This window comes from Xyrauchen texanus, chromosome 32 (assembly GCF_025860055.1).
Source record: "Xyrauchen texanus isolate HMW12.3.18 chromosome 32, RBS_HiC_50CHRs, whole genome shotgun sequence".
NCBI lineage: Eukaryota > Metazoa > Chordata > Actinopteri > Cypriniformes > Catostomidae > Xyrauchen > Xyrauchen texanus.
In genome coordinates this window covers 32,041,426-32,066,735 of record NC_068307.1, presented here as the reverse complement: position 1 = coordinate 32,066,735, position 25,310 = coordinate 32,041,426, and the positions used below count along the sequence as shown (strand labels likewise).

General features: G+C 38.3%; 1 protein-coding gene across 2 annotated transcripts in view; it reads left to right on the top strand.

The window, feature by feature from the left end:
* The window catches only part of LOC127625907 (intermediate filament family orphan 2-like), a 57,126-nt gene extending 32,043 nt beyond the window's left edge, over positions 1-25,083 (top strand). The window contains exons 2-9 of one of the 2 annotated variants that reach the window (XM_052101353.1): positions 2,042-2,102; positions 6,505-6,600; positions 12,355-12,525; positions 15,297-15,436; positions 17,466-17,625; positions 18,089-18,187; positions 19,268-19,392; positions 19,647-25,083. In XM_052101353.1, the coding sequence (XP_051957313.1) occupies positions 2,042-2,102; positions 6,505-6,600; positions 12,355-12,525; positions 15,297-15,436; positions 17,466-17,625; positions 18,089-18,187; positions 19,268-19,392; positions 19,647-19,752 (958 nt within the window). In that variant the 3' untranslated portion in view covers positions 19,753-25,083. Of the gene's footprint in view, positions 1-2,041; positions 2,103-6,504; positions 6,601-12,354; positions 12,526-15,296; positions 15,437-17,435; positions 17,626-18,088; positions 18,188-19,267; positions 19,393-19,646 lie in introns of both variants that reach the window. The other variant, XM_052101352.1, reaches the window with a different exon arrangement.
* The last annotated feature ends 227 nt before the right edge of the window (positions 25,084-25,310 follow it).

Sequence of the window (25,310 nt, the reverse complement as noted above, 5' to 3'; positions counted from 1 at the left end):
GAACTGATTATCTGCCATTTCACTCGTGATTTATGTGAAAAGGAAAAAAATAGTTGTTGTTGTTGTGGCGCCTCTAGTGTTCATTTCATCAGTAAACTGCCGCGATACCGATCCTCCACCAAATTTCACAGTGGGTGCAGGACACTGTGGCTTGAAGACCTCTCCAGGTCTCCGTCTAACCATTAGACGACCAGGTGGAGGATTGGTGATGACCTGGGGTTGCTTCAGCAAGGCTGGAATCAGGCAGATTCATCTTGTTGTGGACGCATTAATCAAGGTTATCCTGGAAGAAAACTTGCTTCCTTCTTCTCTGACAATGTTCCCCAACTTTGAGGATTGGTTTTTCCAGCAGGACAATACTCTATGCCACACAGACAGGTCAATCAATGTGTGGATGGAGGACCACTGGATCAAGACCCTGTCATGGCCAGCCCAATCTCCTGACCTGAACCCCATTGAAAACCTCTGGAATGTGATCAAGAGGAAGATGGATGGCCACAAGCATCAAACAAAGCCGAGCTGCTTGAATTTTTGCACCAGGAGTGGCATAAAGTCACCCAACAGCAATGTGAAAGACAGGTAGAGAGCATGCCAAGACACATGAAAGCTGTGATTAAAAATCATTGATATACCACCAAATATTGATTTCTGAAACTGATCGTTTTACAGTGGTCAAATTTTTCCCATATATATATATATATATATATATATATACACACACACACACACACACACACACACACACAACACCAATAAGCCAAAACATTATGCAAAAACATAATGACCATTATGCCTTATTTGCTGTTGGTCCTCAGTGTGCCGCCAAAATGGCGCCGAGGCTTGGACACTACAAGATCCCTGAAGGTGTCCTGTGGTATCTGACACCAAGACATTAGCAGCAGATCCTTCAAGTCCTGTAAGTTACAAGTTAGATCTTACGAGGAGCGGACTTGTTGGTCCAGCACATCCCACAGACATGGGGGAAATTCGAGGAAAGGGCAACATCATGAAGGCTTCATCATGTTCCTCAAACCATTTCCAAACAATGTGTGCAATTTGGCAGGGCGCATTAACCTGCCGAAAGAGGCCACTGCCATCAGGGAGTACCAATGCCATGAAAGGGTGTTCCTGGTCGGCAATGATGTTAAGGTAGGTGCCAAGTGTCAAATTGATGTCTACATGAATGACTGGACCCAGGGTTTCCCAGAACATTTTCCAAAGCATCACAATCCCCCCCCACCAACTTGTCGTCTTCCCACAGTGCATCCTGGTGCCATCACTTCCCCACGTAAACGCCACACACATACATGGCCATCTACATGAAGTAAAAGAAAGCAGGACTCATCTTACCTTCTTCCACTGCTCCAAGGTCCAGTTCCGATGCTCGTGTGCCCATTGCAGGTGCTTTCGACGGTGGACCGGGGTCATCATGGGCACTCTGACTGGTCTACGACTACGCAGCCCTATACGCAGCAGGGTGCGATGCATTGTGTGTTGTGACACATTCCTCCCATAACCATCATTACAATTTTCTGTGACTTGTGCCACAGTTGACCTTCTGTCGGTTCGGCTCAGATGGGATAGCCTTCGTTGCCCTCATGCCACGATGAGCCTTGTGCACCCAACACCCTGTCACCAGTTTGTGGTTTGTACCTCGTCAGACCACTGTCAGTAGGTACTCACCACTGCTGACCGGGAGCACCCCACAAGCCTTGCCGTTTCAGAGATGCTCTAACCCAGTCATCTGGCCGTAACATTTTGGCCCTTGTCAAAGTCGTTCAGGTCTTTACTCTGGCCCATTTCTCCTGCATTCAACATGTTGACTACCAGAACTTGTTGTTCACTTACCATGTACTCTACACAGACCTTGACATGTGACCTTGATAGGAGATGATCAACTTTATTTGCATCACCTGTGAGTGGTCATAATGTTTTGGCTCATCAGTGTATCTACTGATATACACCTTTTTTCGATCCAATTTGTTCGAACATCCCACCGCTAACAGTAATTCTCATGATAGGTGTGTTTTGTGTTTTACAGATGGGAGGAGGAGCTGTCGAGAAGAGAACAGATGGAGTCAATGGTACAGACGCAGCAGGAGGTGAGCTCACCTGCACATGAGCTGTCTAGACTTTCACACTGTAAACATGAAGATAATTAGTTTGGGTATTTCTATGATCCATGTTGTACACTTTTTAACCTTTTAGCTGACTCTTAAATCTGTAGTATGAACTCATGCTCATATTGCAGAAACTGTCATTATACAGGTCAAGGACTGTACTACTTCTACTCTAACATTTCATTTTTTCCCCTGAAGTTTTTTTCGTATTACAGCATTTTACCAGTGAAATAAACAACAATTACTTTTATAACTTTCACACAAAAATTACAAGTAAAATGTCAGATTATCAGTTTATAAACACTTTTCACCCTGTCCCTCAAATAATCTAAACACTTTTACTATAGCGCATGTTTGCATTACATATCCAACTACATTTACAAGCTTCTTCGAGTGTGATCTGAAGAGCATGGGAGTTGACACGTGAGCCAAAAGTGTCATAGAAGCACCAAACAAATGTTCAGCAATTGTGTTTTTCATCTCACATTTGCTTTTTATGACACTATCGGTTAGGGTTAAGGTTTAGGGTAGTGAGGTAGGTTTTGTTGATTTAAAACTCAATTGGGAATGAATCTAAAATGTAACTAGTTTTTAGTGCCACACAGTGGATATTTCACCTCCGAACTGCCGCAATTTGTGTAATTAACCGTGTAATATAATTTTGCAAAGATGTCGTCACAGTAACGTCATTTTCATGTTATCAGGTCGCTTAATAAAATTTTTCCTGACCATTTTCCACCCGCTCTCAGACCTTAGTATTAAACAAGACTGTTTTTGGTACTGAACCTTTAAGACTTCTACATTTAAATGACCTCTGTTGTGTAATTCACACTTAAGTTCATTCAGGGCAGACCAAGCTGCTGAATGCTTAATACGTGTTTATATGTAAATGCATTTAGCTTTTTAAGGATATGTGTAGTACTTTTCTAATAGATCAGACTTACAATTTTGCTTGCCAAAACATCCCATAGACTTACATTAAAGAAGAAACCCAAGCCATATGAGTACACATAGGCTATAGCTAAGCTAAAATACATGACGAGTCACTTCCCACACATCTGATCAGAGCAAATATATACTACTGTGTACTACCTCCAACAATCTGGGTCAGTGCTTCAAATGGGATATATTTAAGCATTGAAGTGTTTAAACATAACATCATGACTGACCCATTTATAGTTGAGCAACAGAGCAAGAGTTTCCGTTTCCTAGACAGCTTTACAAGACACATGAAACCAGCACATCTGTTCCCTGGGTCAATGGTCAATTATTGTTTGACTGTAGAATGCTGGAATTGACCAATCAGAATCAAGTAATCCAGTAATAACCCATGTTAGTTCCAGACTTCTTAAATCTGCCCCAGAAATCCGCTGCAGCACTGACGCAGCGAGAAATCAATAAACGCCTGCATCTGTGTTTGTGTTGGATTATGGGTCAGCAAAACCGCCGACGAGAGAAGTTTCCCCAGAGAGTGCTAACATGCTCCGATTGCCTGCTATTTCAATTCAGCCCAGAGCTGTATGGATTTCCTCTCCAACCTTCACCATCACCTCTGTAGGGATTAGATTAGATTGGAGAGTGTGTGTTGTGTTCAGTCAATAGAAGGCACAGTTTGGGCTGATCAAAGTTTATAATTGTGCTCTACAGGAACCATGTGCTGATAGTGCTGTTAAAAAAAACATGACCATCTAGACGGATAGATAGACAGACAGAGATAGATAGACAGACAGACAGACAGAAAGACAGACAGAGATAGAAAGATAGAACGATAGATAGATAGACAGACAGACAGAGATAGAAAGATAGAGACAGACAGACAGAGATAGAAAGATAGAGACAGACAGACAGACAGACAGACAGAGATAGAAAGATAGATAGACAGCCAGACAGACAGACAGAGATAGAAAGCCATACAGACACCAGACCAAACAAGGGAAAATATTTGCATGCTTTGTTGATTTCAAAAAAGCATTTGATTCTATTTGGCATGACGGACTATATTACAAATTATTACAAAGTGGTGTAGGGGGTAAAGTTTACGACATCATTAAATCGATGTATTCGGACAACAAATGTGCAATACGAATTGGCAACAAAAAACAGAGTTCTTCACCCAGAAGAGAGGAGTGCGGCAGGGCTGTAGTCTGAGTCCAACACTCTACAACATCTACATTAATGAATTAGCGATGCAGTTGGAACAGTCTACAGCCCCTGGACTAAGACATCAAGTGTTTGCTCTATGCAGATGACCTGGTGCTGCTGTAACCCACCCCACAGGGACTACAGCAACATCTGGACCTACTGGAGAACTACTGCCAGAACTGGGCCCTGGCAGTAAACCTGAAGAAGACAAACATTATGGTCTTTCAGAAAAAGCCCAGATGTCAGGAACACAGACACCAGTTCTCTCTAGGCAGCACCGTCCTAGAGCACACTATGCAGTACACTTACCTTGGGCTGATTATCACTGCATCAGGGAGCTTCAGTAAGGCAGTGAATGCACTTAAAGCTAAAGCTAGAAGAGCTCTATACGCTATTAAGAAAAAGTTCTATAATACTGAATTACCAATTCCAATCTGGTGTAAGATCTTTGATAGTGTCTTACAGCCCATAGCGCTGTATGGAAGTGAGGTATGGGGTCCACTCAGTGATCAGAACTACACTAGATGGGACAAACATCCAACAGAAGCCCTACACACAGAATTCTGCAAATTAATTTTGAAATTACAAAGGAAAACACCCAATAATGCATGCAGGGCAGAATTAGGACGATTCCCATTGATCATTAACATACAAAAAAGATCTCTAAATTTTTGGATGCATTTAAAATCAAGTCCCACAGAGTCGCTTCATTATAAAGCGCTACAAACCCAAGAACTGAACCCTGAAAACAGTCCCCTCAGTCAGCTGGTTCTGAGACTCACTAACCCGGTTAACAGTACTAACAGTAACCAGCCTCAGACCAGCACTGCTTTACAACCAAACATCAGAACAAATCAGATCATCAAACAATCTCAAATCACCTATCTGGAACACCTATCTTGGGATCAAGAAACTAAAACACAAAGCAAATTACAATTCTATCGGACTCTAAAATCAAAGTATGAATTGGAAGAGTATCTCCTGACTGTCAGAGATACAAAGCAGAGACAGATCCTGAGCAAGTACAGGCTCAGTGAGCACAGTCTCGCCATCGAGAGAGGCAGACACAGAAAAACATGGTTACCCAGAGAAGAAAGGGTGTGTGCTCACTGTACGACAGGTGAGGTTGAGACAGAGGTGCACGTTCTCCTTCACTGCCCAACATTTAAAAATACAAGGGACATTTATATGCATAAATTAACACACAGCATAGACAAATTTATAACCATGACAGAACAAGAACAAATGAACATAATACTTGGAGAGGGACACACAGCAGCACTGGCTGCAAGATACGTTTTAACGTGTCACAGCCTGAGAGACAGCGGGTGAATCTGTGTTATGTGTTTTACCCCCGTGTGTCACCCCAGTGTTCACCACAGTGACCCTCAGTGTATGTGTGTATATTCATTTATGTGTCAGTATATGTCAGTTCTCTTCAGTTATTTAAACACTGTGGTCTTCAGCAGTTCTGAACCTGTTTTGTATTTATTTTTATTATTTATTTGTATATGTGTTAAATTTGTTAAACTAAATGTATAGATTAAGATGTAGTTCTGCTTTGGCAATATTGTATTGTTTACATTCATGCCAATAAAGCCCCATTGAATTGAATTGAATTGAATTGATAGACAGACAGACAGAGATAGAAAGACATACAGACAGACAGAGATAGAAAGATAGACAGACAGACAGAGCAAGAGAGATAGAGATAGATAGACAGACAGACAGAGCAAGAGAGATAGGCAGATAGATGATAGATAGACAGACAGACAGACAGAGCAAGAGAGATAGGCAGATAGATGATAGATAGACAGACAGACAGACAGAGATAGACAGACAGACAGACAGACAGGGAGGGAGATAGACAGAGAGCGAGAGAGATAGGCAGATAGATAGATAGACAGACAGACAGACAGACAGAGATAGACAGACAGACAGACAGACAGAGCAAGAGAGATAGGCAGATAGATGATAGATAGACAGACAGACAGACAGAGATAGACAGACAGACAGACAGGGAGGGAGATAGACAGACAGACAGACAGAGAGAGAGATAGGCAGATAGATAGATAGACAGACAGACAGACAGAGATAGAAAGATAGATCGACAGACAGACAGACAGACAGGCAGACAGAGAGAGACAGACAGACAGACAGACGATAATAAGATAGATAATAAGGTGTCATCACATACAGGCTGTTTAATGTCATAATATACTGTTTGCGTGTGTTTTTTCAGAACATCCAGGAGTCTGAAGTGATTCAGGACGAGTTGAACGAGAAGGTAGAAAGATTGAAAGCTGAACTGGTGGTCTTCAAGAGTCTCATGGGTGATGTGAGTGTTTCCTATATTTATCTTCAAATGTGCCAACATTTTGTAGTGTTTCATGCATTTATAATTGAATTGATTGTTTTTAAGTTTATACAACATTTTAGAAAGTATTTTAAAAGTAGCTCATTGCTGATTTTCTCACATTTGTATTTGTATTCTTATATAAAGTATAAGAATGTATATTTTATATACGCTGCATTATTTACAAGTATTATTATTGTTATTGTTATTATTATTAAAAGTAAATATGAATATAGACATTTCTAAAAGACTACTACAATTAATAATGCAGTAATATAGAAATTTTACCCCAGACAATAATGAATCATTTCAGTTTTATGTTAACCGATGACCAAATATGATTGTATACTGTTTAACAAAAAAACACTAAAATCACACAAAGAAATTACATTTTGCAAGTGAAATCAGGCATCAAAATATTTGGTAACATTTTATTGTAAGGGTCCACAATAATGCACTAGTAAAGCATGACAATGCATGAATTGAACAGAATGTAGAGTAAGGCTGTTTTAGCCATATTTTATAACTTATTAAACATCTTATTTTTGTGTAGAAAGAAATGTAATAATGCTCAATTTCAGAGATGCATCTTAAATCAGGTTTTCTAAACAATATTAAGCTAGCAATTAAAACTAATTGTAACTAGTATTGGCTTTACAAATCTTTTACTACTAAAGTATTAAAATAATTTAGAATAAACAATCTGACTTCCTGTTGTGAAGTGACATTTTTAATAACTAAAAAACAAATGTTTGGTATCATTGTAAAGAAAACTTTTCAAATTTTTAATGATATAGATTATGATAAATTCTGAGACTCTCAGTCTAAGAAACCACTGAAAAATCACACAAAAAAACTTGAGCCAAAAATGTACCTTTTTTCTTATTTTTCTAATTTGACATTATATATCTCAGGGTGTAAAAAAGGTGCTCAGGTAAACTGCTTTTGTTTTGTTCCCAATCCTGTCACCTGTATGTGAATATACATTTTGTGTTGATATGACAAGCAATCAAAAGTAATAGCATTACCAAAATCATTTTTCCTAGTGTCCAAAAATGTCTCCATGTGTCCTAAAGCCTCTCCAAATAAATAAAACGTAATAATTGTACATAAGACCTAATTACACATGCATATACAACAATGACTAAAGGTATGATTTCTCTCCAAAGTATGCAGGCATGAGTAACGAGATCTCATTCAGTTCCTTTCTGTGTCATTTGAGCCATCATTCATTCTATGTAATGAACTTGGCGCCATCTAGTGGTGGCCAAATATAATTACAGTGAACGATCCTCTCTGCCCATATTTGGATGACTTCCACCTGGTTGCAGTGATCGGAATCTTAATACGATTGGTTTAGCGTTCCATGACACTGGACTACGTACTTCATAATTTCCGATAAAGTCATCTGATCCCTGAACGTGTTTTTAGCCAGATAGAACATTATTTATAATGATCTATGCATCCAATTACATTGTGTGTGAGCTCATTTTAAAGATATTCACCTTCTCTAAGTAATGGTATGATATTCTATGTTCTGTTTATTTTCCGTGAAAACGTGACAAATAAGAAACACCTGTATACATGTAACATGTATGTCAAAGACATATACTTAGCTTTGTAAATGCAATACTAATTAGACTTTTGTAATGGATTTATTTTGTTTCTATACTTAAAGTGTGATTTCTGAAATGGAGCATTAATTACATACTTTCTAAACAAAAACAAGGTGTTTAATAAGTTGTAAATAATGAAAAGATAGCCTTAATCTGCATTCTGGTCATTATTATTTACTAACATATTCATGCTTAACTAGTGCACTATTGTGGACCCTTAATATAAAGTGTTACCAAATATGGTAATGTACAGGTACAATATAAAAAATATAAATGCAAAACTGTTTATTACTTTTGAGTTTGAATTGGAAAAACTGATATCTGAATTTGAATAAATGCAATAAATACCCATACAGTCACCAATAAATTGTGCATCCCTATTTACAGTTATTGAAAATAGAGTACTGTGGATAAAGTTTTTTTTTTACTACATTTGATAAGGATCTCAGTTTTTCAATCAGATCTTTATCAGTTTCATTCAAACTCTCTGTTTGAAACCCTGTAATGTTTTTCCCCTTGACTTCTGTATTGTGACAACAGAGAAACAGACTCTGCCTTATTTGGCTGAAATTCCCTATAGCTGAAATGCAAGCCTGAGAAAAATCCCACAAACACACACTCCTGCTTTGGGTCTCATTGTCTAGTCATGATCTTACACATATACGCCTTCCATTTAGAACAGCTGACCTGTACAGTGAAGAATGAATATACGGTTTATCCAAATGTCGTTTAGATTTACGGTTATCATGTTTATCATTATTCATCTTTGTCTTGGGATTCAATCACCTGTCAGCTTGTCATGCACACGAGTGCTACTGTATTCCATTTAAATGGATGCATGTTTTGATTTTGGAGCTATAAAAGACTTGCAATATTGTCAACTGATGTAAAAATCACTATTTATCATAAAGGGTGGCAAGAGGCCCTGTTCTAGAACTGTAGAGAAGCTGAGGAAATTCCTGGACCTGAAAGTAAGAGAGAATGCAAGACCTGATTTGTAAAGCATTGTAGTTGAGTTAACAGAAATTAATGAACAAAAGCAATTGCTATGATTCATTTGAGGATTGTTTTGCTCTTAATTTCCTTCTGTTTCTTAACACAATGTATTTTGAGTGAGGCCAACACATTCTTAAAGACTTCTTGGAGTGGAGGGGTGTCTAAGTCGGATCAGTTAACCATCTCAGGGTTCGGTGCTGGCCTCCTCTTTTCGATATAAAGCAAATGAGTCAAAACAATTGTTTCCAAAGAGGTGTTTAGGCCACATTAACTGCTCAGGTTTGTTGCTTGCCTGTGGATTTACCACAAGTCTAACTTGTTAGTCTTATTTGTGTTCAATGACATTGATTCATGATTGATGTGTTACTGTTGTTTGTAGCTTATAATTGATGCTTCGCATGAAATGATTGAAAGGAAAATTCAAGGTTCAATACACTATTGACAGCATTTGTGACATGTTGATAACCACAGAAACATTTACAATTCGTTGTTTTTTATGTAAATAGTTCAGTTACAGTAATGAACTTGCAGTGGAGCTAAACAGTGCCATGATTTTTAAAGGTATAAAAGCATAAATATGAAGCTTGTGTTTTTGGTAACACACATGAACTCTTCCTTAATAGTTTATAGTTTGTAATTGTAAAGTTGACTTAAATGTGTTTATGGAGGAATTACTGTTCTAGGTGGATGAACTTCTAGTTATTCATCACTGAAGTTAGTCTCCGTCTCTCTCTCTCTCTCTCTCTCTCTCTCTCTCTCACTCTCTCACACTCTCTATACTTAACAAAATCTTTATTGTAAAATTGCATTTGTCATGCTAAATGTACATTTACCGGCTTTACGTGGTCATGACACAAGTTGAAATAGTGCACTTTAACTTTGCACTGAAAAGGTGTCAGGTAGTGCGAACAAAACCCAATTGCAGATCAGGGTAACGCCAAACTTTCATGAAAAAAAAGAAGATAAAATAAAAACTGTGTCCAAAACAAAACTCTAAAATGCACAGAAAAACAGTGAACAAGTCTCAACTTGACCCCAAAAAAAGGAGGAGCATAATGTCCAACACAACAGAAACAACAAACAAGAAAAAAAATCAAATAAGGGGGGAGAGGGCAGACAAAACAATCAAGGCGCAGGAAGGCAGGGAGGGTGCCAGTAGGACAAACCAGGGAGATTCTGACAGTACAGACCAGAGGGGAGCCAATTAAGCTTAGGAGGCATAGGGAGGGTAGGAGGGGAAACCAAGGTGACTGCTCCAGAGCAGGGATTATGTAGTGCCACACCAGGGCAGGAAGAGTTTCAGGCTGCACGGGGGCTTAAAAAGGGTCAGGCTGCAGGATAGGGATAGGGTCAATTCGCACCAGGGCTGTGAAGGGCAGGCGCCTTCAGGGGAGCTGCAGCTCGACATGAAGCCTGAGCACCACACCTCCTCCTCTTCCCTCCTTAAGGGTGGATAATTGCAGGGCTTTTATACTGAAGCTTTATGAGCAGAGGCTGCCAAGATGAGTCCATCTTGAACCGGGACAACAGAGACAGATATCTCCTGAGCAGCAGTAGCAGGGGAAGGTGTTGTCCAGGAAGAGGTAGAGTATCCCTTCTTTCTCCAGTTTGCTGGCACCAGCCCTGGGGTAGGGACTGACAAAGCCTGTGATGTGGGATAGAAAGACATGGGGTCCCATTCCCCCAGTAGGAGCTCCATCTCTTTAAGTTGGCAGACGTGGCCGACCACCTCCAGAAGGTCCAATTATTCTGGTCAGCTAAGACATTGAGTCTCTGTGAGTGGGAGAAAAAGTTGTATGAAGCTGGCCTTATGACTAGCTCCTGGATGGTATCGAGGAATGACTGGATGTACACCCCAAAAAAGGTGATAGCCCTGATGGCAATAACGCAGCCTGCTGGCCAGGAAGAAATCTTTTGAGACAAACCCCTGCCGGACCGGTTCTGGGTGCAGAAAAGCCATGAGCCAAGAGCCATGGTTTGGAGTAGCTGTCTGCAGGAACAAATAAACAGAATTGTGGTTGGGCAAAACAAGAAAGAAAACTGAACTTGACCAAGGTGGAGACAAAAAACTAGGGGAGCAAAACAGAAACCACAAAAAAAACAAAAACAATCAGTAGTCAGTGACTGACAGACAGAGCAAGACTCTGGTACATGAAGTAATGGAATAGCACTAGTAATATTCATAAAGGGGATATAAAGGGCTGGAAAGAAGGAGGGTAACAAGATGGGTCAGATGAACTAAACATTGTCTAGATGACAAGGCAAATTATGGGGCTGGGCCAAGACTCAACAGAGGGCACAGGGGGAGAAAAAGACACGAGGCCAAAAACAAAGCAAGAACACAGGTGATAGTATCCTGAGTGTTGGTATCCTGATTTTTTTTGTTGTTGCAATTTTATCACACTAGTCTCATATACAGTATAATGTTTGAGTCTTTTTGCTAGACTCTCAAGACTCTTTTTTTTTTTTTTATAATTTTTATTTTTTTAATAGTATATAGTATATTTTAAAGAGGCCTGAGTTTACAAATGTTGTGTGCAGAGCAGGGTTGGACTGGGAAGAGAAATCGGCCTGGGATTTTACATACCAACTGGCCCAAAGTGTTGAATGGGGGGGTTCTTTGTCCTTTTCTGCATATCACGGCGCCATTTTATGGTCCGTTCTGCATAACGCGGTGGCTCATTTTAGCTTATCGTGGCCCATTTTGCGGCCGACCCACCAGCCCACTCAGTTCTCCCAATGGCCAGTCTGCCCCTGATCGGCCCCAAAGTGTGTCGGCACACCGGGACAATGTCCGGTATGCCAGATTACCAGTCCAGTTCTGGTGCAGAGCTAAAAATATATTGAACCAAGAACATTCCTTTAAATTGATTTGCAGTGATCATGTGGAATAATTTGGTTTTTAAAGAGTGTGACATTTCTCAGTTTGACTTTTTTAGAGGCATGGGAGTAAAAAGAATCTGATGACTGCTGTTTAAAAACTACTGACATTTATAATCCAGGCTTGAAGACTCCAAGACAAACACATCTGAAAGAATCTGATAATATTGCAGTTATTACATGTTCTTTCCAGCATCATAAACCCATTTTTATTTACTCACACTGGGGTTGAATCTTTGTTTAGCAAATGTCCGACCTGGACTCAAAGATTCAGGAGAAGGCCATGAAGGTGGACATGGACATCTGCAGGAGGATTGACATCACAGCCAAACTGTGTGACGTAGCTCAGCAGCGGAACTCAGAAGACATGTCCATGATGTTCAATGTCAGTCCATCCAGAGTGCCAGCAGACAGAGTGAGTACCACACATACAATAAATGCACACATTCACAGGTCATTGTTATTCAGTATCTGATCTCTTTTGTAACATTTGTGTTGTAATTTTATTTATTTCTATAAACTACTTTCACATATATGTTCTGGTCAGGCTTTTTTAACTATAACCTGATTATTTACAGAATGGCAAGAAAATATGCTGGATGCTGAACAGCATGGAAATCAAGAGCTAAAGTTAGCCATTGCTCAGTGAGGGATTGACAGTTAGCTTACATCAAGCTCATTTTGACATTTTTAACCATATTCTGAAATTCAGATAGTATCATAGATATCATATTGGTTTTATCAAAAATAATTAAATGTTTTAGAGTGAGACTAAAACCTACAAAACATCATCAAACTCATCAAATCAATTGCTAATACTGTTGTTTTCCTCCAACATGATGGAGCCACTTCCTGGAGTATGATGTCATCGGTGTACTCGCTTCTGTTAAAGGGATATTACAAAATACTAACAGGTTATATTTGCAGACTTTGGCAAAACCTATAAACTGATTGCCAAGTGACAATTAAAACAATGTTCAAAAGACACAAATGTTTAGTTTGAAACATTTTGATAAGCAGAAGAAAAAAATAAGAAAATAACAGTAACATTTCTCAATAAATTGACAGTTTTTAATTTTAAGGCGGGTGCACACTGTACGATTTTGGTCACGATTCTGCCGTCTGAGACAAATTTCGTGAATCCTAAAGGATTAATCTCGTCGCAGATCAAAATCCGCAATCTTACATGTTCACAGACAGCTGATTAATAGTCTTTGCGATGATCTTCAGCCTAGTGCCAGAAATTTTGCATCGTAGCCGTATAGTGTGACTGTTATTACGACGGCCAGATAAGATATTACGCTCCTCTCTCGCACCCGAAAGTAACCTGCTCCACGTTTGCACCATAGCAACATTTGTGCTATCACTCTACTCAAGCACTTTCAATGTTATTTTTTCTATTCATTTCATATATAAAACATTTAAATAAATAAATTAGCAGAAAATACTTCGAGAAAAGTTTATCACGTCAGCAATATGAAAGCATTATTTTTAATATTAAATTGACTTTAATTGAGAATGTAAACGTATTTATGAATAAATAAAATTAAATAGAAAGATTGAACAATTTATACTGGTAAGTATTTGGGACGTTTTAATCCAAATGAGCAAATACAATGGGATACAATTATAGAAATCTATGTCATGTTTGTGCATCATGGATAGGGAATTTGCAAGCGTGATATATTATCAGACTTTGTGAATTTTCGAAATTTGCGTGGCCAATAGGTTACTAATCTAAAAGAGGAGAAAGACATATAATAACCCACCTTTTTGTTTTCTCCAATGTGAACGGTGAAGTTTGTCATTTTTTGGGCCACAAGTTTTTTTTATTTCCACAATGCTTGTGATAGTTCATTTTTCCTATAGGCTACCTCCCGCACTCACGTTAATTCTCAACATCTGTAATTTTCTTGTCTTATTATTGGCCTATTTGACAAAATTCATCTTTCTTGTAAATGTTAGCCTATGCTCGTGATGGAGTGGTATTGGTGCAACAGAAATGCTGATGTCCTGACTTTCAGAGACAAAATAATGCTCCTCCGTGGTGGGTAAATTTAGGCGTTTCGCTACTATTCCGAAGCACTATTGTAACATAAGTCAAGTTCACTGATTGGGACCGCAGTCGGCTACGGTGTATATCGTGCAGTCTGACATGACGTCGCACAGTGTGCCATGGCGATATCAATGCGTTCATATCATACAGTCTGACAAGTAACAATCGTAAAGGACTATTATAAATCGTACAGTGTGCACCCGCCTTTAGAAGTCAGTGTACAGCACCCGGGGCAAAAACGGTGACATCAGCTCAAACCAAAGCAGTGAAATTATTCAAATTTCACCTCTATGTTCACCAAGTTGTGATTTAAAGAAAATTAACTAAGACTAGCTAGGTAATGTTTGTCAAGACATGTTGGCTTGACAAAGCCTTTTCTGAAAGTTACAACCTTTTATTATTTTTTTATTTTTATTGAAAGTTATAGATAGATTTTTGACAGTTCAAATTGACCTGAATTCACTAACAGTCTGTCACTGTGAGGTTATGGGATTTTGTCGATTTTTGATTGTCTGTTACGGGAAAACCGTTAGTCTGATCATTTAGAAAAGATAGAGTAACCTGGGTAGAAAAGGTCCGTACCAATTTTGGTGGATGTAGCTTGAAAGCTCTTAGAGAGGTTGTAGTCAGAAATGTTGGTCTTTGTTTATGGATTTTAAAAAGTTTGTCAAGCCAACATAATGATTTCCAACTTTAAAAAATTGTGTTTAATATTTTATTTAATGAAAATGATTTATTTATTTAATGAACACTGATCAGTGAAATGTAACACAATTGTCATATACTGTACAGACACACATGGTGTATATTGATATATGGTGCATGAGGCAAATTTGTGTCATTGTATGCCTTTGTATAAGTATTTTAGTTGTCCTAGTATATATTGTGTTCGATGTTGAAATGGGAATCTCTGTACAGCGCTTTGGTTCATTCTTGTGGTTTTGATACTCTATAAATAAAAGTTGAGTTGAAATATACACAGAAAAACTGCTGATGCAAGATCTTTCTCTGCTCTGCACACAAGGTTATCGTATTTCACTGCGGGGAAACATGTAACATTCAAGGGACGCTGTATCCGGTTCGTGTTCATGCCTTTTTTCAATGTGTCTCTATGGGTTTGTGTATCTCAGACGGCTGTGGTGTGCAGAAAGAAGGAAAAGAAACCGTTATCTGATGAGGAATGCTCTGAGATGGATGCAGATCCCAGCACCTCAGAAGATGACGTCCCCTTTAACATCACAGATGAGATGAAACGCATGATCAACCAGCTGTGAGTCTCCACAACAACTAACAGCAGAAAACACAGCACTCACAAGCCTTAAAAGAATAGTTAATTCAAAAATGAAATCATTGTCATCATTTACTCAACCTCAAGTCATCCCAGATGTGCACGACTTTCTTCCCTCTGCAGAACACAAATGGAGATTTTTAGAATAATATTTCAGCTCTGTAGGTCCATAAAACACCAAAACAACATGAAAGTGCACTGAATTTTTTTTATGTTGGATTTAATTAAAATATATATGTAGCATTTTTGCGTCACACTTTTTAAGTAAATGAAACTTGAAAACCTTTGTTAGATATTCACAAATATATCAGTTCATTTAACTTTATTGACTTAAAAATGTGTCACAAATAAGTGTTGGAAACTAATAGCAAGTTGTTTCAAATGAACATTTATGTTACTGTTTCTACTTAATTTACTTAATAAATTAATTAATAATAGCTGAGGTCAATTATGAAACTTAATTCCCAAAGAAAAGCACATAAAGCTGCAATTCAGCTATGCATATTCACATGCACAAGGAAAATAAAATGGATTGAACAGGACCCAAGTTGACCCCTAATGGAACTAATCACCCAAATGGTGAGTACACAAAACAGCTATTTACAGTAAAACAACATCAATAATACAAAAAACAAATATCTAAACAAATAGCTAAAATCTCTATAAATTCTTAATAACAACTAAGTAAATGTCCACATAAGTTCCTTTTGACCAAACGAACATGCTTAAACTATTCAAGCGCAAGGGCCTATGGGTATTCCCAACAACCTCAGTTCTGTTCATGATTGTTTGAGTAAGTAGCACTTAAAGAAATGTTCTAGGTTTCAGTACAAGTTAAGCTCAGTTGAAAATATTTGTGGCATAATGTTGATTAAACAAAAATATATTTCAACTCCTCTTTCCTTTTATTTAATAAAAGCTACAATTTGGGTTCCAGTGAGGCTCTTACTGTACAATGAAAGTAAATGGGGTCCAATTTTTTATGTAAAATCTCTCTTTTTCAAAAGTATAGCCACAAGACATAAAGGATATGTGTGTAAACATGATTTTAGTATAAAACTGCTTACAAACCTTTTCTGTGTAAAGTTACTGCCAATTTTACAACTAATTTACCATGAAAATGTAATGTGAACAAACCTTTAACGACTTTAAAAATAACTATTTAAATTACTTTAAAGCTCAAATAATACACAAGTTTTAACAGAAGAATTAATGGAAATGCTTTTATAAAATTATAAGCTCCACATTTCTGCTTTTAAACCCTCCAAAAATTGGCCCCCATTCACTTCCATTGTAAGTGCTTCACTGTAACATCGAGTTCTGCTTTTTATTTAATTTTTTAAGAGGAGAAAAGAGAAACGAGGGGGCCTGGGTAGCTCAGTGTTAAAGACGCTGGCTACCACCCCTGGAGTTCGCTAGTTTGAATACCAGGGCGTGCTGAGTGACTCCAGCCAGGTCTCCTAAGCAACCAAATTGGGCCGGTAGCCAGGGAGAGTAGAGTCACATGGTGTAACCTCCTCGTGGTCACTATAATGTGGTTTGTTCTCAGTTGGGCGCGTGGTGAGTAAACATTGTGCCACAAATGCTGTTATACTTTTCTTAATAAAAGCTATTAATTTTAAACATTATGGTTGTTGAGGCAAAAAAGGTCGTTGTATGGCAAAGAAAGTAGTGTAAAAATTCCACTGAACTCCTTTTTGTTCCACGGAAGTAAGAATGTCATGCATGTTTGAAACGACACAGCAAAGTTGGAGTTTTCATTTTCAGTAAATTATTCCCTTAAAACTGAAAACTGTATTTATCTTCTTTGATTAATTGAGTATGAGATTGTCACTTCTGGATTAAACCATTAGTTAGCATCCTTGTTCGCTCTTTTGCTTCTTTTTCTTTTTCTCTCATCTTCTCTCATCTTGTGGTGTCCGTCTGTGATTGTCTTCTCTGCGTGCTTTCTCTCTGTCCCTCTCTTTGTCCTCACATGCAGACATTGTTCAGATAACTCATTTGTTGCTAGGCGGGAGACATTCGACATCGATGATGATGACTGTGACAGTTTGACGTGGGAAGAGAATGACGATACGCTGTTGCTATGGGAGGATTTCACAAACTACAACGTTCCCTGTGCACTTAACAACAACGGTGCTTTAGACTGCAACGGGGACGCAAACGATCCTGTGAGTTTGTAGTATTTCTGAGCACTACCAGGTCAAAAACACTATACATCTAAGATCACCAAATAAGAAATTCGATTTTGCATAAAGTAGATCATTAGGACTAATAAAATGTTTGCATTTTGTCACATTATTTTCATAACAACATTGGACATTTAAGTCTCACCAATTCTCAGTAGCCCACTGCAATTATTTTTATAATGGATTTCAATGGTTAAATATTGAAAGTCTGGTTCCAGGACATACTAAGTACCAAAAATAGGCTAAACAATGAAGGCCTACAAAAAAGTTTCCAATCTCTTTGTTTTGAAAAAAAAAAATCAACCCCTGGGACATGAAAGTGCCCAAAGTTAAAGAAACATCCATATATACAATTATATATGGAATATATTTAGAAGAATAGAATTAGTGAGATAATATAATTAAATGAAAATTATTCAAATAACCTTGTTTCTCTCTCTGTCAGAGCTATCAGGATGGCAGTCTGGGGAGTCTTATAGATGAGACAGAATCTCTTTTCAAGACCAGAGAGCAGGAATACCAGGAGACAATCGGACAAATTGAGGTTAGAATGAGCTTGACTTTGTTTTTATTAGCTGGAACATCTTTTGTATATACAGTATACTGTATACATATTTACACCGAGTCAAACCATTATGACCACTCACAGGTGAAGCGAATAACAATGATCATCTCCAACAAGGTCACATGTCAAGGTCTGGGTAGATTAGATGGTAAGCGAACAATCAGTTCTGGTAGTCAACGTGTTGAATGCAGGAGAAATGGGCCGGAGTAAAGACCTGAGCGACTTTGACAAGGGCCAAATTGTTATGGCCAGATGACTGGGTCAGAGCATCTCTGAAATGGTAAGGCTTGTGGGGTGCTCCCGGTCAGCAGTGGTGAGTACCTACTGACAGTGGTCCGAGGACGGACAAACCACAAAATGGCGACAGTGGTGTTGGGCGCCCAGGGCTTATTGATGCGCGAGGGCAACGAAGGACCAACAAGTCCGAACCATGGGGGTTCCACCTCGCAACTTAAAGGACTTGAAGGATCTGCTGCTAATGTCTTGGTGCCCGATTCCACAGGACACTTTCAGGGGCCTTGTAGACTCCAAGCCTTGGCGGGTCTGCGCTGTTTTGGTGGCATGTGGAGGACCAACAACATATAAAACATGTGGTCATAATGTTATGGCTCGTGTGTGTGTGTGTGTGTGTGTGTGTGTGTGTGTGTGTGTGTGTGTGTGTGTGTGTGTGTGTGTGTGTGTGTGTGTGTGTGTGTATATGTGTGAGCGTGTATTTATCACTTTGTGGGGACCAAATGTCCCCATAAGGATAGTAAAACCCGAAATGTTTGACCTTGTGGGGACATTTTGTCGGTCCCCATGAGGAAAACAGCTTATAAATCATACTAAATTATGTTTTTTGAAAATGTAAAAATGCAGAAAGTTTTCTGTGAGGGTTAGGTTTAGGGGTAGGGTTAGGTTTAGGGGATAGAATATAAAGTTTGTACAGTATAAAAACCATTATGTCTATGGAAAGTCCCCATAAAACATGGAAACACAACATGTGTGTGTGTGTGTGTGTGTGTGTGTGTGTGTGTGTGTGTGTGTATATATATATATTTCTCTCTGTCTCTTCTGCAGAATGAGTTGGCCACAGCCAAGAGTGACATGAATAGGCACTTGCATGAGTATATGGAGATGTGCAGTATGAAACGAGGACTGGACGTTCAGATGGAGACGTGCAGGAGAATGATAAAAGGCGGCAGGTGATTTCCCAGCTCAACCTTTCAGATGATTCATGGAACTAATTAATACAGCTTCATTAAATGGTGTTTGCTGGTAACAACTAGTTAGATCTATATAACATGAGAATCTATGTTTTTTACCTAATTAGCCACAACCTCGAAAGGGACCCTTGCTTGGTCCCTCCCACCATGAAATCTCAATCCCAAATAAAAAATCAAACATGTTTAGATCAGCCTTGGTTTGGCTTTGAATTTGTTGTCTCTTCTAATTTCAGAAATTCTCCTTCCTTCAGCTCCACCGCGAGCAGTGACTCAGGGAACACTGACGAGATAAAAGAAGAGTCAGACAAGGACGGAGAGATGGATGAGCCAATCAGCTGATACCTGCCTAGCCTGACCCCGCCTCTCTTTTCCCCACTGTGCTCCAATCAGCTCTCGGGCCTCACAGCATTCGATCAATGATATTCAGCGGTTCCTGTCCATTGAAATCTAAGGGACAGGGCCCAAAAACACTCCCATAAACTGAAAATCCTGTAGGTGCTCTAATGTCTCTGTGTCAGACTGATGAGGATCATGAGGGTTGTTTTTGTGCTTCATGTGTGCTAGACAGTGATACTGATGTGCTACAAGGTGCCACCGCTGTGCAGTGCTCAATGTTAATCTCACAGGGCAGCGTAACTATGAATCAAAACTATCCCAACCATCATCGACAACACACATCACAGGGGACACTAGAGTCACCTTCAGAGAGCACCTTAGGGGACAGGGAAGGAATTGAATGTATTTTCTGAAATAGTTTTGCTATTCTTTACAATAGTTTGCGTTCCCTCACAATACATTTTGACTTCCCTCGCAATATGTTTTGCGTTCCCTCTAAATAGTTTGTGTTCCCTTTCAAAAAGTTTTTAGTTCCCTCGAAATTGTTTGCGTTCTCTTACAATACATTTAGCATTTTTTCACAATAGTTTGCGTTCCCTTACAATACGTTTTGACTTCCCTCACAATGAGTTTTTCATTCTCTCACATTAAGTTTTGAGTTCCCCTGCAATAGTTTGGGTTCCCTCTCAATAAGTTTTGTGTTTGCGTTTTACTACAGAAACTATAGTTGAACTATTGTTGTTGTATTTGTAATAAAATCATAATAACCACAAAATTGAGCAAGATTGTATTACAGTGACCATATTTTAACCACGATATTGATGGTAAAACCAGAGTAATAATACAGACAAAATCTGTAAATCTTAAAGGCAACAGACACCCTTAAAGAATGACTATTTAAAACCGAGACATGGGCCAGCTCCCCCCCCCCCAGACATCAATTGACGCTATGAACTGCCAACTATCCGGTGTTGTATATTCAGTGTGTACGCTGGCATTACTACAACACCATTGCCACGCCATTCATAAAGGGAGCGTGGGATCGGTATCTACTGTAACCACTCTCGCAAACAGGACTACTGTAAACCCAGACACAGTCACATCGTTGGGTTTTTCCTGCATTATTACTATGGTTTTACTTGATCTATAGTTACTGTAGTAAAACCATGGTTCATTTTCATCAGGGAAGGATACAGCTATTGCGAGGAAACCCAAAACAACTGATAGGAAACACCAAACTATTGTGCGGGAACGCAACTATTTCAGAAGATAAATTCCCTCCCTGTCCTCTAAGGCAGTGGTTCTTAACCAGGTGGTCAGGACCCGCTAAGGGCCTCAGCACACTTCCAGGGAGGCCTCAAGATCCCTTAAAAGTATTTTAAATAAGGGAGATTATTATAATTTTGTATATAATTATTATAATTCAACTTACTGAAAATGCAAAAAAAGAAAGAAAAAGTAATAACTCTCTTTTACATCTTAATTTGTAAGAAGAACATACAGTCCTAGACATTTCTGGAATCACAAAATGTATAATGATTAATTGTTTTAATCTATTTACGCTTGTAGTTTTTACATAAAAAAAAACTTTGAAAACAAGCTTTGTCATTACAGTAGAAGTATCTGAGGAAATATCTTATAATAGATGTATCTTACAATATGAATATCTAATAGCCCACATTGGGGGCCTTCGAATATTTTCTCCGACAATGAGGGGCCTTGGAGTGAAAAAGGTTGAGAACTGCTGCTCTAAGGGGCTCCGTGAGGACCAAATGACCATCCGTTTAAAGTGTTTATTTATAGCAGTCAAACTAGCTAAGACTAATCATCTGGACAATTCGTACATAGCTCGTAAAATTGAGACAGTCCTGAAATTATCAGGGCGTCTGGTCACCCTAGCATACACATATCAAATTTTGTCAAACACAAACCTCCATATTTTCCAGAAAGCAAAAAATAAATAAATAAAAAAGAAATGTTTATTTTATGTTATTTGAGTGAAACACAAGATTGAAATCTTATTCTATCAGATACGTTTTTAATGTGTTAGACCAAATACTGACTTAAATCCCTTTTTTCTCTCTTTTTATAAAATGATTTAAAACATCAGCTGCTTTCTGCTGTAGCGTTTTTGCCTTTTTAAGCCTCTCGTTATAAACGCAAACCCAGATATGAATGTGGAACACAACAAGTGATACGCAAGCTCTATGCAATCAGTCGGCCTTATTTCAAAACTCTGTGACCTGTTTGTTGATTGCCTTAGTTTCATATGTTATGTATTCCTGTGTTTTAAAGTAATGATGAGGCACAATAGTTATGCACTTAATGGCAAATCTGTGGAACAGTGTCCCATCCTTTTGAGTGGCTCCCAATGATGTTTAAACCATTTTCATGGGTTACACATGTCAATATCCCAAATTTTAAAGAGTTATATGTGCCTATATACATTGCAAGCTCATTTTGGATGGCCTTACTGTATTTTTACTGCTTTTTAAACTTGCACTCAAGAACAATAGCTTGGATTTTGATGAGACAGTATGAGAACTTTCTTGATCACTGATCTGTATAGTTTCTGTTGGAAGAGTTTTTAGGTGGAGGTTTTGTTTATGTGTTGGGTGTTCCTGAAACTCAATATAAATTATAGGTATGCATCTAGATACACATTTTTTTACCCTAAAACTTAGTGAGCTGCTTACAGCAGCGGCATTTTAGACATCATAGGCACATTCTCGACACAAAGGTTGTTCCGAAAAGCAACATCTTAATTATGTTGCCTCATAAGGGACCTTGCTTAAGCCAAAGTGTAAGGCACCACTGCATCCCAGATAGCACACGTGCAGTTTAAGAGCATTTCATATGAAATCATCACATTCTAATTAACATCTGCTAAACATCTTAAAAAGATCAGATTTACAAACATTATAAATCATAAACGTCTCAAAGACATCTGCTGAATGTCTTATTGACGTCCGAGAGGAAACGTCTCGTAGGTGTATTGCAGATGAGCAAATAACCAAAACTATACGTCTTCCAGATGTAAACACAGACATCAAACAGATGTCTGGGTGATGTAATTGTGCTATCAGGGTTAGCATTCTTCATCATAAATGTCTCAAAGACATCTGCTGAATGTCTTATTGACATCTGAGAGGACATCTCTTAAAGGTGTGTTGTAGATGAGCAAACAACCAAAACAATATGTCTTCCAGTTGTAAACACAGACATCAAATGGACGTCTAGGTGATGTACATGTGCTATCAGGGTATTCATAAACGTCTCAAAGACATCCGAGAGGAAACTCCATTAGAGTCAGCATTTTGCTAAGCTAACATCACACTTGTGATTTGCAATTTGTGTGGAAAGCGAAGTGACTACTTTATTCCGACTCGTCGTGTCAAAAGCACATCGCTCCCAGTGTAATCAATGAAGCCGTCAACACTAGATGCGACCGTCGCTCTGGACATCCCGTTCTGTTTCTGATGCTCTGCGTCGACATCAGTCGCATCCGGGTGTTAAAAGTGTAGAAGGTCGGTGTAGAAGGTAGCTGCCTATGTAGGCTGTTAGTCAGCTAACTGGGTTTTGGAACACAATGCTATCAATTGAATAAATGTATGCAGAGATAAAGTACAAAATAGTAGGATAGACTGGACTGGAATGTGACAAGTTGCATTGTTAGCCCAATATGGTGAGCAGGGGGCACTGTTCCATACAGATTGGAGGGCTGTTTACTTGGACGTATCTATATATAGGACTTGTGTTGGTATGCTCAACCTATGTGGCCTTTGTGTTTGTCTTGCTTGGTGTCATTTGGCTATTTCTATTTTGAGTTTTTATGCTGTATGTTCTTGGGTCAAAAAATATTTTGTTTATATATATTATTTTAATCATATTAATCAGATGTGTGGGGAAATTTGAAGGGATTAGTGATTGGTGATTTCATTATAAACTCAAAATATGATATCAGAGGGCTTTATATATCAGATAAGGTGGTGGGCATGAAACATGTTCAGAATTATTATTGTTTATTTTAGAGCTAATAGTCACTCACAATGACGATTTCATATAAATGAAGTCATCAGGAGATCATATCAAATTGGTATTTCGCTTGTGGATATGAAATGTATTAGTTTTCCTAATGTACAAAAATAAAATCATTTTAATTTTATTTTACATTATATATATATTATTCAGGGTAGTCAGGGCTTATATGGATGCTTTCCCCTGGAAAATTATTTCCAGATGTAATAATGTTTGTTGTTTATTGAAAAAGAATCAAGCTACTTTTCTTTGTCCTCTTTGAATCTGAACCCACAACATGTGTCACATGTTTCATCTCAAGATACATTTTATAATTTTGGAACAAATACATGAAAAAAAGGCACAGCAGTGTACAGTAGGAAGATGTGAGTTCACCGCAAGATAACATTATACATGCCGCAAAAAAGCTGAATGTCACACAAAACCACGCTTAACCCCAAATCCTAAAATGGAAAAGTGCATAGCACATCACATGCTTTCCAATTTAATTCAGTTGTGCATTTGAAAGAACAAAATGGGGCAAGTGACACTGCTGTCATATTTTTGGTCATTTTAAAACACAAAATGGCAAGGGCAGATTTCTATAAAACATGCAGCTGCATTCATGGAGTCATTAATAGTATCATGCGTGTACAAGTTTGTCTGTGAACATAAATACATTGTATTAGCTTAACACATTAAGATGCCTTTATAACTGAATGTACAAAATCACAGATGAGCTGTAGAGAATGTAATTTTCCTGCTCCATTGGGTCACACATCAGCATTTCTAACGCAACAGAATTTCAGTTGACATCCTTCTTAATCATGATGCATTATTGAACGCTTTTATTTTAAACTTAATTTGGACAAAGGTCGGGTTTTGCCCAAATGCCAAGCTGACTACATAATGCACTGCACAATTAAAAAAATATTTTTGAATTCATGAATGTTTAGTATTGAGTTTCTATTGAAGTCCATTAGACCCCCTAACATCAAATGACACTTAAATAATTCATTAAACCAGCATCAGCCAGTCTTACAGAAAGCCTACATTTAATTTCTGAGTATTAAAGTTAGGTGGACTGTATCCTTCTCATATCCTCAGTCTCGGTTTTATTTTGGCTATTATAATATAATTGTTTTGTTATTTGGAAATATAATTAAACATTAGATTTATATTTGGTCTTTGTTTAAACGTTTGTTTATGCTTCATATGAGTATACCTTTGAATTTGGTGTGTAAGCTCTTGGTGTATGTTTCAAAATAATAAATGTAATTGGTGCTGGGGTCAAAAACAATAAAAATTATTTGTTCTTTTGGGTCTCTGTTTATTGGGCTCGTTATTGATGTGTTTGTGCAAATGTTCAAGAATACACTTCCACTCTTCTCCAGCAGATGCCGCTGTAAAATCAAACCACTAGATTTAAAAATGCTGATAATTGGTCTGTTTATTATGGAGTTATATTTGTGCCACGAATTTGCGCACACAAAATAATAATTTGAGCGCACAAAATATTTTTCATGCAGAGTGAGTAGGAGGAG